The 17,022-nt window shown below is 44.5% G+C and overlaps 1 protein-coding gene and 1 pseudogene across 3 annotated transcripts in view; both read left to right on the top strand.

Moving 5' to 3' along the window:
* The window catches only part of ASTN2 (astrotactin 2), a 759,574-nt gene that overhangs the window by 324,791 nt on the left and 417,761 nt on the right, over positions 1 to 17,022 (top strand). For all 3 annotated transcript variants that reach the window (XM_070430790.1, XM_070430789.1, XM_070430788.1), the window contains one exon: positions 4,448 to 4,615. In XM_070430790.1, coding sequence (XP_070286891.1) covers positions 4,448 to 4,615 — 168 coding nt within the window. The remainder of the gene's footprint in view (positions 1 to 4,447; positions 4,616 to 17,022) is intronic.
* LOC139020892 (E3 ubiquitin-protein ligase Mdm2 pseudogene) lies at positions 8,066 to 11,621 on the top strand (annotated as a pseudogene).

The following is a 17,022-nucleotide window of genomic DNA, read 5'->3' as shown; positions in this document are numbered from 1 at the left end:
GTCCCCCAGCATCTCCACCTGAACCACCCACATCACAAGCCCATGGAGCGAACCGGAGCTCAGGACACACGATAGTGAAGTTCGAGTTTTGGGTTGGAACTGGGGAGGCTCTAAAGGTCTAATTTTGTATTCTGGCTCTCACAGGATGGAAAGACTTAACCTTTGAGATCAGTGTTGGAGGCATTCCTGCCTCACAATCCCATGATAGAGGGAGTTGAAGTTCCCTCCAGTCAAGCGTGGAACTTTGATTTCATTAATTCACTCCGCAGACACGCACTAAACTTCCCATATGCGCCAGCCATTTTACTGAGGGCTTGATTGATAAGGGCTCATGAATAACTCATGACCTCGTCCTTGTAGGAAATCACAGTCTATCAGAGAAAGCAAAAGCCCTCCCACGCGACAGGATGCACACTGATGAGGGATGCACAGAGGGTGGGAGGACCACAGAGGGCCAGAGAATCCAACCAAAGCCCCTGATTCTTATGACAGCCTGGAATAATGGGCGGGTCCCAGCTCTGATGCTGCGGTTTCTATTTTGGCCACTAACTCTTCGTACAAATTTGGCTAAAACCATTGCTCTCTGAACCTCCTGTTGTCATTTGTAAAATGGGGAAATTTTAATCTTACAAGGCTCTCAGAAAGATTAGAAAGCAGAATGCATACATAACACATTCACCCCAGGGACTGGAGCAGAGAGGGTCTTCCAAGGATAGTGACTCCTGCTGCCATTAAAGCAACCATAGACCTTGTAACATCTTTCAGAAGAAGTCAAGGATAAAACTGTGTTTGAGTTAGTCCCTTCCAAAGAGACACACATTCCTCAGATTGGAGAGAGATCTATTAACTGGCATTGCATTTAGAGCTTTCAAATTTGTAAGAGATCCAAATAGTAGTCAAAATAGCTCCCGTGAGTTGAGATTTCACTGTGTGCCAGGGACTTCACATATTGTGCATCTTGTATGGAGATTTGCTGTGTCCACATCTCTTGTTAGAACACAGGCACTCCTTTCCCAGCTGCCAGGATTGTTGGTGGCTGACTCCTCGCTCCAAGTCTTTCTCGGAGAAATGTCACCCATCAAAAGGGACCACTTCACCCAAGTTTACGTCTCTTCCCCAGGAATAGCCCACAGCCTGTGACTGGCTAATGCTGAGGCGCAATGACCTGATGTTCTTGTCCTAATTCAGGAAAACTCTGAAGGACCACCCCAGCTCCCGGCCCCCTAAGAGATGAGCTGAGGTCTTTGCTGCAGCTATATGACAATTCGACTTCTCTCTCTTGTGCAATCCCACTTTGCTCATCCCTTTACAAGGGCACACCTCCTCAGCCTCCTGCGTGCCAGGCTCTGCCTTTGAGTCTGGTTCCTGGGGAATTGGACCTGAGAGAAACACATTGTCTCACTTAATCTTTATGTTAACCCTGTGCAGAGAGAGTCGCAATTCACACTTTCATATGAGACGACTGAGGGTTTGTTTTCTTGCCCACGTTTGCAGAGCTGGTAAACAGCAGAGTGAAGATCTGAATGCACGTCTTGCTGACTCCTTTCTCTTTATCCCTGCTCCTTAGCTTTCCTGAAGTGATTGATTAGCCAAATGCAGCCCTGGGACAGAATTCAATATCCATCCCTCAGTCTTTAGTGAGAATAAATACAAAAATTATCCTTTTAAGCAGCACGACTGTGCTTTTCAAAAGAAAAATCTGTAGTCAGTTGTGATGTTCGGTGCCTCATATGAGGACCCGCGTGCCATGTTTCGGCTCAGTTCCAAAGGGGGAAATATGGCTTTGCGGATAGATTTGCATATCTTCCCTTGCCAGAGATTTGAAATATGGGATCCAGCAGACTTCTACTTTTCTGTTCAGCTGCCAAAGACTTTAAGTCCAACTTCAAATACAGCCATTTTCTTATCTCGGAGCCTGATGCTATCTACTTACTCCTTTTGCTTTTTCCGTAGACTCCTCTTTCTTCCTCACCCAAAATCCCATTGTCTACTGGGCTTATTCTATGGGATAATATTGGCCACAACATTTGTGTGACTTAGAAAAGATTACATTGCCTGCTGTACCCTTATCCTTCTCAGGGCATCTTAGATCTTCAGGGCAGCCAAGTAAGGTCTGATGTGATCCCGCCTCTGGCCATTGCCCATTGGACCATAGCAGAGCTGAGAGGAGCCCAACCATTGGTCAACAAGCAGGGTCTCATATGACCTGGCAGAGAGGTTGCTCTCAAACCCATCTGATGCCTATTAACTGAGTCCTTTCTTTGGAAATTTGCATTATATACATGGAAAGATTTTGTTGGTAGAGAGTGAGGGAGAGAGAAGAAAATGCAGGGAGAGAAGCTGAGTCATGTTAATTATGAAACTATTTAAGATCTCCTGCGCTGAGATCCCTAGATCTGCATGAATCTAGAAGAGCTCTCCAAATCCAGGTTGGTGGAGTCTGGTCCTATTTGAACCTTTGTTTCCCCTATAAAATTTTACCTTTGGTATACTGCAAAATTCAGGCACTACCATTTACGCCCTCTATGCAGCCATCCTGATGGATGTCTGTTCCTTGAACCGCAAAGAATGTATGTATGCACATGTATGTATGTAATCCATATACATGTGCATATATAAACATGCATGCATATATGTAGTATATATGCATACATATGTGTTAAAGGGGAACATTTTGGAGCATAAATTGCTTTCAATAACAAATTTAAGCCTTGTTTAAAAATTGGTTGCTTACCATAAAAATCTGATTTTCCAGACTCTCCTGAAGAAACTGACAGTCTGCTCGCTGGCCTTCCCCCATTTGGCCAGAGCTGGCTGAGCTGGGGAGCAGTTGATCCCTTTCAATAAAACCTGCAGTGTCCAGTTCACCCCAAACTCCACCTCCCTATTGTTTCCCAGCATTGAGGTGTTTTTGCTGCACAGGTGCTGCTTTTTTTTAGAGGTGCTCGAGATTTCTTTGAATTTCTCTCTCTAATAGAAAACCAAACAAACAGCAGCAACAAAAGCCATGCCAAGAAGCTATGCTTAGCTAAGATTTGGAAACAGCCTAAGTGCCCATCAGCAGATGAATGGACTAGAAAACTGTGGTACATCTACACAATGGAATAATATGTTGCTGTAAAAAAGAAGGAATTCTTACCATTTGCAACAGCATGGATGGAACTGGAGAGCATTATGCTAAGTGAAATAAGCCAGTCAGTGAAAGAAAAATACCACATGATCTCACTCATTTATGGATAATAAAGACCATTATAAACTGATGAACAAAAATAGATACAGAGACAGAGCAGCATCAAACAGACTGTCAAACTACAGTGGGAAGGCCGGGGAGGGTGGGGGGGGGGGGTAAGAGATCAACCGAAGGACTTGTATGCATGCATATAAGCATAACCAATGGACACAAGACACTGGGGGGTAGGGGAATCTGGGGGAATGTCAAGGGGGGAAAAAAGGAGACATATGTAATATTCTTTGTAATACTTTAAGCAATAAAACAAAATTTTAAAAACGTATATACATATAGAGCTATAATGATATTAACTATAATTTCAGAACTGCAAATTACCTTATTTATATTATCACTAGTGTCCCGGTGCACAGATTCATGCACATTGAAAGGAAATTAATTAGAAGAAATATTTTAATATCGCTATTCATCCTTTCTCTATAATAGAAGTGTCAACCAAATTCACGATCGACAATGACAGATCAAAACACACGTGTGCAATTGGCGCCAGCGAGAGCTTTATATGTATCACACACGCCCAAGTCAACTTAGCCTTTTATATATATAAAATAAACTTGCTTAATTAGACCTGCAAAAAAAAAGAAGCTATGCTATTTCCCTTATGCTCAACTGGTCTCTCCCACCTGGCCCTAGTGGACATCAGGGAATCCTGTTCCAGAGGACATGGCTAGGTTGATGGGGACATGCACTTTCGTTTTCTTTCAGATTTTAATATTGCATCATTCTTTACTAGGACAAGTCAGGTACTGGCTGAGCACTTTATCTACATTATTTTATTTCATTCTCACAGTAACCCTTTGGGGTATGTCCCATTAAAATTCCCATTGACAGGTGAAGTAAACAAGGCCCAGAGTCATTGAGTGACTCACCCAAACTCAGTGGCTGGCCAGGGTGAGCTCAGGATTTGAACCCAGGTCTCGCTCAGTCGCAGGGCCTGACTTAATCACTAAGTTGAACTGTCTCTCATGCCTCACTTGTCTTTGTCTCCACTGGCTACTGACACCATGAGGGTGCATTGTAAATGCGTGTAGACTATGTACATGCATGTAGACAGTGAGAACAGGCGACTTTGGGTGTGTGTGGGGGTGTGTGTGTGTGACTTGTATGTACTTCTGTGTTACTGGTGGCAGCATCAGCAGTGAGACACACCTGCACCTAAAATCAGGGAGAAAGTAGCTGTCTTTCTCTATTCGCCCACAGGGAGCAGCTTTGTGGTGAGCGAAGGGAGCTACCTGGACATCTCCGACTGGCTAAACCCAGCCAAGCTGTCCCTGTATTACCAGGTCAACGCCACCTCCCCGTGGGTGAGGGACCTCTGCGGACAGAGGACGACAGACGCCTGTGAGCAGCTCTGCGACCCGGATACTGGTGAGCCATGGGCGGGGCTGGGAAAGAGGAAGAGATGATCTGGGCTGGAGGGTGGGCTGCCCTCCTTCTACCTGAGCATCATGGCTTCTGAGGGATTGCCAAGGGGCTTTATGTAAAGATCCATCAATCCAGTTGGTGCTTAAAGTATGTGATGCCATTGGCTGACATGGGAGAAAGTTCTCAGGAAACCACAGAATCTCAGAGAGTCTGTAGTCCAGCTCTAACAAAGCAGTGTCTGAATGTCATTGCACATCCTGAGCTTCGATCTTGTCTACCTCCGACTAGTAGCGTGGTCTCCCTATCATTTTTCCAGCTTTATTGAGATATGCTTGACACATAACATTATGTAAGTTTAAGGTGTACAGTGTGATGGTTGAATGCACGTACATAGTAGGAAATGACTCCCATGATGAAATTAACACCTCCATCACCTCACATGCCATATTTTATGATGCTGACATGTAAGATCTTACTACCTTTCAAATGTATAATAGGCTGTTGCTCATTGTATTCACCATGCTGTACATTAGATCCCCAGGATTCACTCATCCTGAATGGGGAGATGTTGGTCACGGGGTGCAGACTACCTGGCGTTCTTCGGCAGCACAGAACGAAAATAGCGTCTGCCCCGCACACACGCCTGTTGTTCAGATGGAATGAGCTAATGCCTGGGAAGCTCCTAGCATATTCCTGTATTTACCCGCTCAACAGGTATTTATTGAGCAGCCGGGCACTTTTCTAGGCCTTGGGGACACAGCAGTGAAAAAAATAGGCAAAATCTCTGCCCTGATCACATTGAAATTCTAGGGAGACATTACATCTGCAGTGTCTGACATAGCAGCCATTAGCCACATGTGGCTGCTGAAATGTAACTTAATTAGAATTAAACAAAAGTAATCATTCAGGTCCCCAGTCACATTTTAAGTGCTCCATAGCTACGTGTGACTAGTGGCTACCTCTTGGACAACTCAGGTATAGAAAACCTCCATCATTGTGATGAGGGGTTGGGGGGACGAGAAGAGATAAACCAAAAAACTTATATTCATAGCCCATGGACAGGGGCAATAGGGTAGTGAAGACCTCTAGGGTAGAGGTTGGGTGGAGGGGAGTAAAGAGGAGGGGATGGGAAATATCTATGATACTATCAACAATAAAAATATATTTAAAAAGAAGGAAAAAAAAGATTTCATCTTAGTATACAACCAGGTAAATATACATACAACTTGTCAGGTAATGGTCAATGCCGGAAAGAGCACCGAGCACAGCTAGCGCTAAGCTGGGTGGCAGCGGCATTGTTATTACCCAGACAGGGTCAGGGCAGGCTTCTCTGAGAAGGGGGCATTTGAGCAGGTGCTTTCAGCAGGGGAGAGGTCGTTCCAGGCGGGGGGATGAGCAAGGGCAGTGCCCTGTGGCAGGAGTGCAAGGAGGCGCCCAGGGTTCAACACTAGCAGGAGACCTCCCGTGGCTGGAGGGGAGCCAGGAGAGGGAGCTGGAGGCAGACTTGAGAAGAGGAAGACTGTGGAGGGGAGGGTTAGGGGGTTTAATAGAATGATGAGGACTTTGGGTTTTACTCTGAGTGAGATGAGAAGTCACTGGAGGATTCTGAGCACAGGAACCACATGATCTAACCTGCATTCAACAGGATGGGTCTTCTAACCTACTTTCAGCGGCATTGCTCTGGCTGCTTGTGGCCAATTGACATAGGGGCAGTCAAGGGTACTGTTATTCTCATCGAGGCAAGACTTGGTAAGTGGCTTGGACCAAGGGGGCTAGGGGAGTAAATGTGAGAAACAGTCCAATTCCGGATATATGTAGGGCGTAGTTTTGATAAAATGTGTTGCTGGATATGGGAGGTGATAAATAGAAATTGATGATGATTGTAAATTGTTCTGTCTGAACACTGGGGTGAATGGCTTTACCATTTGCTGAGTCTGGAGGTAGGTGCTGTAGGAGGGTTAGGGTTGAGGTGAGGGAGATCCCAAGTTCTGTTATGAGTATAAGTTCAAGGTGACTACTAATCACCAAGTGGAGATGGAAAATGGGCTTTGGGGTCCAAAAGTGGAATGCAAAGCAGAGGTCTCAGCTGGAGACAGAAATCTCTGAGTCAACAGCATAGAGATGACCTTTAAACCCATAAGACACTCTATCTTTATGGTAAATGCTTAGTAAATGGACAATGTCTAATTCATAGTTATTGCTCAGTGAGTGGCCATTATTAATGTCCACAAATAGGGAAACAGGAGTTAGAGAAGAGACTTTCCAAGGTCATAAGGCAAGTAGAAAGGAAGCTGGTATTAGAAGTCCGTTCTCCTCGCTCCCTCCCGTCCTCTGCCCCTTCCTGCCATGTGTGTCGCTGTATTTTCTCTGGAGCCTCATTCCTCTCTGGCAATCTTGCCTGGAAAACTTATGCGCAGATGCCAGGAGGCAGCCTCTGCCCAGAGCTGAGAGGTCTCCTTGGCCCAGTGCTCCCTCGTCCCAGTTCTCTCCCACTCCTTTTTTTTTAAGGTCATGTTTTTACTGATGAGAGAGACAGAGAGAGAGACAGAGAGAGAGATATTAATCGTCTGCCTCCTACATGCCCCCTATTGGAGATCAAACCTGCAACCTGAGCGTGTGCCCTGACCCAGAATCGAACTGGCGACCTCTTGGTGCATGGGATGGTGCATCCAACTGAGCCACACTGTCCAGGGCTCACTCTTCTCTGTGGGCACCAGTTCAGAAGTGAGGACAGGGCTTCTCCAGGCTCACCCTGTCTCTGCAGAGTCAGGCCAGGATTTGGCTTTATAACCACCATTCTCTCTTACCGGGTAGTTGGGAGCCTGTTTAGATACACTTTTGCAGCCTTTACCTAGGCCTGTTGGGGAAGCTGTTTGGAAAATGTGATGCAGCTCTAGTGTGCCATTCGACCAGACAGCTGGGTCTTCTCTCTCTTCATTTCAGACATTTGTGCTTTAGTTCTCTCTCTCTCTCTCTCTCTCTCTCTCTCTCTCTCTCGGTAATCCTTACCCCATAGGCAGGTAAACCTTGTAGAATTGTGTGCCCCTGGATCTACTCCTGCTCCTTTTTGTCTTTCTTTCCTTAAGAAGGAGGGAAGGTTATTGGTGGGAGGCGACAGAAGAGCTCCTATTCTCTGCCCCGCTCCCTGAAACCCCAGCTCGGCAGAGTGCTGAGTGCCGAGGGTCTGACCTGGTTTCCCCTGCTAATCTGCCTTCAGGTGCATGTCTGTGGTTCCTAATGACCTTTTCCTTTAGCCACAGGCTTGAGGGCACAATTCCAAACAGTGGGTCATCCAGGCAACAGACATGCGTTAGCTGGTTTTAAAAATGAGCAGCTCTTCCACCCGTATCCCCTAGAATTAAACACACACACACACTCACACATTCACACACACACACTCACACATTCACACACACACACACACACACACACACACACCCCTTATAGCTGAAAATGTCAACAGAATCCACTGACCTTCTCAGCTTTATTGCTGAGGATATTGACATCCAGAGAAGACAGGTGAGAGAAACAGAGGTGTACCCCCTGCAGATGGCAGAGCCAGATTCCAACCCCGGAGTCTGTGCTCAGAAACACTGCTTGTCGAGCCTCAGTGGGTCTGGAGTGGGGCCTAAGGTTCCGCATTTCTAACGAGCTGCCAGCGATTGCTGATGCTTTGGGCTTAAAGGATACCCTTGGATGGCAAGGCTCTGCACGCTCTCCCTCCCGAGTAGTCCTCTCGTTTCTACAAAAGCAATAAAAGGCCCAGCCACCCTAGCTGTTAATCTAATTATCTGACAAAACCACGCTCGCTTATGTCACCTCATCTTGTGCTTCTGTTTGCCATGTGCCCAGGGCTCCAGGCACAATGCCTGCCGCTCCCTAAGACCCCATGCCCTCGCCCACTTACATCCCTTCCACAGACTGTGTCTGCCCCCGAAGTAGCTTTCTTCCCCTTTTAACAGGAGACCAGGGGCTCCTGTTAATTTCTGTTGTAATCAATCCAAACATCCTTCCTCCCACAGGAATTCCTGGCTCGCCATCCCCAGTCCTGACATAAAGGGGCCCCCTTCTCTGCTCTAAAACCCGCTGTGCTTTCATGTGGCATAGACTTGTCCCTGTCCAGAGTCTGTATCCTTTCCTTGTCTGGACCTATCATCCGACTGCACGCTTTGTTAGGGGCTGAGGAAGCGGGATTCAAAACGTGTGCCTTGCTCATCTCTGTGTCTTTAAAAACTTAGCATAATGCTGACATATAATTAGTTCACAGAAAATAATGATGGAAGGAGGGAGGGAGAGAGAGAGGGAAGGAGGGAGAGAGGGAGGAAGTAAGTAACTTTTCCTCACCATGCTCCCTAAAACAATTCTATGCACTATTATTTAGCTTCTTCCTCCGTATCCACTTATCTATGTGCTCAAATTAAGAGTTAAATCAGACCACCAAGCACTGCCCAGTGCCAGTTGCCTGACCTCTAGGATGCTCTGTCTCACCCTCCACTGAGCCACTTCCCCAGACTCATCCCTCTTTGCATTCTCCACTCTGCCCGTACTCACACTGTCCCCCAAACACCCTTCCCTTCCCACAAAGGTTCTGTCTCCTCCCTCTCCCTGGAATGTCTTCCTTCATTAATTATTTGCCTTCCAAAGTTCTATTCACTTAACTGTCTTTCATCCCTATTTGGTGAATGGATGACATCTACAGTGTCATCAGAGTACAACCTCTGTTGTCTAAGAATCTGATTAAAACATCCATTATTGCTGCCCAACCAGTGTAGCTCAGTGGTTGGGCATCAACCTATGACTCAGGAGGTCACGGTTCGATTCCTGGTCAGGGCACATGCCCAGATTGCAGGCTCGATCCCCAATGTGGGGCATACAGGAGGCAATGATTCTCTCTCATCATTGATGTTTCCCTCTCTCTCTCTCTCTCTCTCTCTCTCTCTCTGAAATATATATATATGTGTGTGTGTGTGTGTGTGTGTGTGCGCGCGTGCACGTGCATAAATCCATCAGTTATTCCTTAAAAACTTATCTATCCTGCTAAATGTAACCTCCTTAAAACCAAGAACTATATCTAATTTATCCCTGTATCTTTCCCACCCCAGTGCCCAGCAAAGCACCCTACTGCTATACGCCCCTCAGGCCATACATGGATAGGGCTCTCTACAAACGAAGAGCGGAAATGGGCATATAAGATCCCTGCATATATTTTCATGAGGCTTGACTCAGACCCACTTTGCAAAATTTACTTCAATTCAAAGATTTTCTTAATTCCCGAACTTTTAAGTCTGTGTTGAGTGCTATGAGAAATCACAGACACATTGGACAATGTTCCTGCCTTCGTGGATTTCACATTTTCACAGGGCTGAAAGGAATATGCTCACGTACAGTGACGAAAAAAGACACCACCTGGTATAAATCAAGGGCCCGCACCCCTAAAGTACCCCATGCCTAGAGAAGAGGGAGGGATGTATTCTAGAGCTACATCATGGAGAAGATGTCCTTCTAGCAGAGCCTATGGAATTGGTAGTGAGAGTGAATAGGACGGGTGCTTTAGCCAAAGGAACTTCATGATTGCAAAAAAGAGGAGGGAAGTTTGGAATGATTCCAGAAACCAGAGAGTGGAGTAGTTGTGCTGTTCTCTAGAGAATGTGCTCACATGGGTTGGAGGGAGAGGACTAGGGGAGTGGCGAGGGATGACATCGGAAAGGTAATGTGAAGAGACCTCATAGTGAGATAAGGATCTGAAGATTCTGAGAACCACAAGGACTTAGTAAGACTATGCTGGCCACTGAAGCGGGGAAACTGCCCTTCACATCCGTCTGACCATTTTTGGGAATATCCACACCTGAGGGAACAGCTGGGCATCCCCTCTTTTGCCTTTCATCAGGAATTAGAATTTGGGGGACATCATGGAAAAACCAAGTCCCCAAGCACTGTACATACCCAAGCCTCGGATCTGTCAGAGATGGCTCAGCTTCCCTCACATAAGCCCCTTCTCCTATGGGTGGGATGTATAGGGTTGAACAAAGTCATGGAGTCCGAGCATTGCTCATCATGCCTTATCAGCTTTACTGGATATGTCAGTAGGAAAGCTCATTCCTCCCAACGGAGTGGGGAAAAGGAGGGAAGTGGGGCGATGCATCAACAGGGACTTCATCCAATCCGGATCTTGATGCTGGTGTAAGTGAACAATCAGGTGATTAGTTGGATCAACATTCAGTTTCAGATCGATTCAGTGTAGAATTTGAAGTTGAGTCTTTCAATTCAGAAGATTATAACCTCAGTGAAGAAGGACAAGAACTCTCAGATGAAGATGATGAGGTATATCAAGTTACTGTGTATCATGCAGGGGAGAGTGATACAGACTCATTTGAAGATGATCCTGAAATCTCCTTAGCTGATTATTGGAAGTGTACTTCGTGCAATCAAATGAATCCTCCCCTGCCATCACATTGCAACAGATGTTGGGCCCTTTAGGAGAATTGGCTTCCTGAAGACAAAGGGAAAGAAAAAGGAAGCGTGCCTGAGAAAACCAAACTAGAAAACCCAACACAAGTAGAAGAGGGCTTTGATGTCCCTGATTGTAAAAGAAGTACAGTGAGTGATTCCCAAGAATCCTGTGTTGAGGAAAATGAAAAGATCACACAAGCTTCCCTATCCCAAGAAAGTGAGGACTATTCTCAGCCATCGACTTCTGGTAGCATCATTTATAGCAGCCAAGAAGATGTCAAAGAGTATGAGAGGGAAGAAACACAAGACAAAGAATGTGTGGATTCTAATTTTCCCAATAATGCCATCGAACCTTGTGTGATTTGCCAAGGCCGACCTAAAAATGGTTGCATCGTCCATGGCAAAACAGGACATCTTATGGCATGCTTTACATGTGCAAAAAGCTTTAAAAAAGAAATAAGCCCTGTCCAGTGTGTAGACAACCAATTCAAATGATTGTGCTAACTTATTTCTCCTAGTCGACCTACCTATAAATTAAAAAAAAAAAAAAAGGAATATGTAGTGGTCATGATGCATGGGTGAACCTGGCCAGGTGTTCCTGGCTGTTGCATCGTAGCCCAGCTCATGTGGGTTTTTCCAGGGATTTTTAACAAGTAGGACCACTCACAGGCCTGATTATGGAATTGGATCCATGGTGTACTGGAACTGGCTTGTATGGACTCCTGAGAGTTGATTGTTATCATCTCTTTCCATCTCTTTGTTCAGTTATGTCATGTAACTAGCTTGGAAATTGGCTAGTATGAGCCAAAAATCCACAATTTTTGTAAAATTAGTAAATATTACAAAGCACGGCTTATTTTCCTTGCGAGGCCAATCATTAAATATTTACCATCATAACAGTGGGTGGGATGAGAACAGACCAATCAAGAACCAAGGCAAAGACGTGCCTCAGTGAAGGCTCAGTGCAGGCTTGTTCCTTCCCAAAATAGACTACCATTGCTCCTTGTTCCCACTTTGAAGACAGAAAGTGGACATGCGAGGACTGCGTGCTCTAGTCCCATGACACGGAGCACCAAACAGTTCAAATGGTCAGGCTTTGTCTCTGAAGAATGTCATCTTAGGTGAATCTTATTGTGACATTTCTAGTTCTGTGCGTGTGTGGTATCATGCTAAATTCTGTATAGAAAATCTTATGGCCCAAACCACATGAGACCACAGCAGAACACTCATTCATTTAGTCATGAATCCATTCATCTATTTATTGCCTCATCCAAGCATTTAGTGAACCAGAGTAGAACTGGGATGTCCTTCGCAGTAAGACAGAACTGGGTTCAGATCCTTGTTTCTCTAATTGCTGGTTGTGGACCTTTGGACAAGTCATTAAACATATACAAGCCTCATTTTTGACCTATGTGAAAATTAGGAGAATAGTTCTTATTCTGCAGGGTTGTTGTGAGAATGAGATGAGAAATGAAGTTTAAAATTCACCGACTGTAGTGTCTTAATATACAGTGGGCACTCCAAACATAGTGCCTAATTTTATTTGTATAACCAGTTATTCAGTCAGTTGTGTCTTCACTTAATTAATTTAATAAATTTCAAATAATGTGCCAAATACAGAGTGTCCCCAAAATGTATACACACTTTGAATAATTATTCATTCCAGTGCGTTAAATCTGAAAAGAAATAAATATCAATTGAGCTATCAAAAAAAAAGTGTGTGAACATTTTTTGGGACACCCTGTATTTTAAGAGATACCTTGAATCCAGCAATGAACAACGGTATTGGATTATGGGAGAAGAAAGTGAGTTAGAGTCCCTGTCCTCTAGGGCCTGACCACCTAACGTGAAACTTACAGTAACCTGGACATTCCTGTCTGCTGACCTTTCCTTTAGTCCCCGTGTGACTTTTAAACGTGTGCAATGAACAAAGTCCCAGGCCCTCAATCCCAGTGCCAGCTTTGCCACAGATTTGCCAGTAACCTTGGGCATGTCACATACCATGAACCTGTATGTTCCCTCTCTCCAACAAAGAGCTTAGTGGACACATACTTTAGATACAATACAGGTCTGTGGAGGTCATCTAGCCTCATCAGATGGGGAGACCGAGGGCCACCAAGGCTAAGCAGGTTGCCCAGTGTCACTCAGTAAATTAGTAGCAAGATACAAATTGCAACCTTGAATAGTTCCTGAGGTATTTTCCAGCGCAAAATCTGTGTTTCTATGACCTTTTAAGCACTAATAACTTAGAGCATAAGTATGATTGAAACAATTTGTAGGTGGCATTTAAAGTAGATTGAATTTTCTTTTCAAATTGATAGGAACTTCAGTCATGTTCACCATCAAAATCAGTTTATTTTCTTGTCTTCAGCAGCCACTTTTCATTTGCAATTGGAATGAAATGATAATACCCTGGGTGTAGTTATGTCATCATGCATGTTTCTTATATCTCACTAAATATTTCTCAGGTTCACATATTGTTTCTCATATTTGCTGGAACCATGTATTACTAAAGTTTAAAGGGACACAAGGATTTTGCGAAGTTGTAGAGTCCAAGAATTCACAGAGATGGAAAACGCCCTGCCTTGAAAGAGATTGTAACATGGTGGGTTTCTAGGTAACGTAGCAGATGTGTAGGAATTTAAGTCGAGTAGTGCATAGGTGAGATGTGCAGTTAAATGAGCAGGAGAGAGCCAACTTTCTATCACACCAGAAAAGAGAGATGTGTATATGAGAACATAAGTTTTATAAGAACTTGCCTTTGCTCATATTGTTTATTGCCATATCGCAGGGATTGAAACAGTTCCTGCATCAATGCATTTTTTTGGATGGATGGATGGATGGATGGATGGATGGATGGATGGATGGATGTGTGGATGGATGGATGAGGAACAAGTTTCAGTTACTGAAATGTTAAGGCCTGGGCAATAGATTGGGTGCCTTGTTCTGAGGTCAGGACCATAGATAGCTCTTTGGGCACTGACAATGTCATTTAGGCTAAATGTTTTTGTTTTATAATTTATCTTTATTGTTGAAAGTATTACAAATGCCCCCCTTTTTTCCCACTGACCCCCTCCACTCTGCACCCATCCCTCCCAGGCCTTCACATATACTGTCTGTGTCTATAAGCTCCCCTGTCAATCTCTCCCCAATTCCCCACCCCCGCCTTCCCTTGGAGATTTGTTTTTTGTTGAACCTTTATCTGGTGCAGCTAATTCTCTTCTGGGAGTCTCCTTCTCTCTCGAAATGGGTACTAGTCTTTCTTGAACTCAGTTAATGTAAGCTCTATCTCTTACCTGTTCAGGATTGGTCTGTGTCTATATGCTACTACTCTGAGGGGCCTCAACTGGGGAAATCAGTCCTCCATGAAGTGAGCCCCTCTGATCCTCAGAATCCACAATGCCATGAACCCCACCACTCCTTGGTCTTGAACTTGACTGGGACCTGATTTAAACAATACCTTGTCTAACTGATTGTCAATTAATGTGCCCCATGTCTTATTATTCAGACATGCAAGATAATGGAATCAAACTTTAAAAAACCATTTTCAACAAAAGCCATTCAGAGAACAACAGCCAACCAAGGTTGTTCTGCTTAAAGTCCATGTAAATGAACGTTAATTATAAAAGCCCGTTTATCTCACCAGACTCATCCAGTTTGTGCAGGTTCATTATCTATATATAGCAGATGGAGGTGTTAGACAAGGACCAGATGTAACTTACAGTGAAGAGAATCCTTGTGGAGAGATAGCGAGGGGGTACATGAAAGCCGGAGTAACAATAACAATGTATTATGCACTTACTGCGTACCGAGCATCATGCTGAAACTTTACATAACTACCTTGGTTTCCATAACAACATCCTAGGTGGTTATTATTGCTTCCATTTTCTATCGACAAAGCTGTATCTTAAAGTACATGATTGACATTCCCAAGGTCATATATTTACTAAGTATCACAGCTGGGATTTGGGCCCAGGCTGAGTGACAAGCTACTGTTTCAGGGAGTCCGTGTGTGAGAGAGTTTGCTTTGCAAAGAGAGAGGCAGTCTGGCATTCTCTTTGGATAGTGTTTGCAGAGAACTCTCAGGGGCACGTATGAATCCTTTGGACAAAGAATTGATAGAAGGAGTTAACGTGAAAAAGTGAAAGGACCCAGTCGGACTCTGGGGACAAGGGGAAGGTGCAGAACGGAGAGGTGGACCTGTGGCAGCGTGTCGGAGTTGCAGGGAAACCATCTTATATCTCTGTTTGGGAGTCTTGCTCTATTTGATTTAAATGGGTTGTAAAAGGTGATATTGTAGAAGAGGGTTGCGGTCCTTTGGAAAAGGACAATCTGTGTCAAAGACGAGGCCATAAAGTGTCAGAGAGCCCACGATGGGAGGCAACAGGACTGACTGCTCAAACCTGGGGAAGGACGAGGTTGGAAAGGGCTGCAAAACCGACCTTGAGCATTTTTCCTTATTGGGAACTTGCCAATCCCACTGAAGGTTCAAGGCAACTTTTGCTTCTGAACTTGAAAAAATGAAAAGATGTGAGAGGTCTGAAATCTCGTATTGTAAAGTGGCACGTAGGAAGATAACGTGAGGTATCTCTGATGGTGATCCTTGGGGTATTTTCCAAAAAAAGGAAGGCGGCCCTCAATTTCTGAGACTAGAATTTATCACTAAAAAGTATAGTCTAATGCATTTAAATTAGATTCTATATTTAATTGTATTCAACAAGTATATTACAAAAACATACAAGGGCCTCCAAAAATGGTATTCCGAAAAAGATTCCAGGGAACTTCTCAATGTATTGTAATACCTGTGACCGATGAGTTATCAACAGACAAGGACATGGAAACAGAAGATGGGGCACAAGTACAGGTTGGAGTTGGAGAGTAAGTGGGATCCACACTCCATGTTGTGAAGTGTTCCCACACGTGTAAATGGTGCATCATTTCCAGCAGCCAGTCTGACAGGGAGTCTGAAGGTCTCTCTGGAAGCAGAAGTCTGCTCCCTGCCCACCGCCACTTCTTCACCCCTCCTCCCTGTTTCAGCGTAAATGCCACTTCCTCCAGGAGGTTTTCGCTGGCCTTCTAGAGACTCATTGCCCCTCATTTATGCTCCATTAGTGTACTCAATTTTCCCTTTATGGTAAATAATAATAATAATAATAATAATGCACATTACATAGTGCAAACTTGTGCATCAGACAGTCTTCCAAGCACTTCCCATATCTGACCTCTATAATCCTCTCCATGACCCTATGCAGTAGATACAGTCAGACTGTAACCAAACCGAGAAACATCAGATATAAATGGAGCAATATTTAATGTGCCAGTAAGGAAAGCAGGCTGTCAATAATAACCAGAAGACACTAATCGTTACCAGACAAGTCCTCATTTCAGGGATATTAGAAAGTGGGAAGTTACATCATGTAATGCCCTGTTATCGCCATGTGCAGATGAGGGGAATAAATCACGCAAGTTAATGGATTTTCCCAGAGCCACGCATCTAGGAAGTGGTGGAGTTAAGGTTGGAATCCTAGAAGTCTGGCTTCAGAGTTTAACCTCCTCACCACTAGCCTGTACTATCAATACATCATCACAGCTTGTAGTCACAAACCTAATTGTGTGATTCTGTTTAATTACTAGCATCTGAGAGACTGTGTGCTGGGGAAAGGCAGGGTCGTGTCTGTGTTACCCACTGCTTTATTCTCAAACCCAGCCCACTGTCTAGCACACCATTGATGTTCAGTAATGAGTAGTGGAATGAGTGAATGGAAGAAGTACTGGATTTGGAGACAAATTCCGTGGGCTTCTTTCCTAGATCTGCAATTTTGACTCCGGCTGTGACCTGTGATATGCCGCTTTGTTCTCTAGGCCTCCTTTTCTCCATTCATAATTTACATGAGAATCTTTCTAAGTGTTCTCCAGCTCCCAAGTTTTAGGTACTGTCAACTTCACCGAAAGCAATGCTC

This window comes from Myotis yumanensis, unplaced genomic scaffold, assembly GCF_028538775.1.
Source record: "Myotis yumanensis isolate MYYU_CA2020_CCGP unplaced genomic scaffold, mMyoYum1.0.hap1 SCAF_12, whole genome shotgun sequence".
Lineage (NCBI taxonomy): Eukaryota > Metazoa > Chordata > Mammalia > Chiroptera > Vespertilionidae > Myotis > Myotis yumanensis.
Note: the sequence above shows the minus strand (reverse complement) of the source record. Positions and strands in the feature narration are given on the sequence as shown.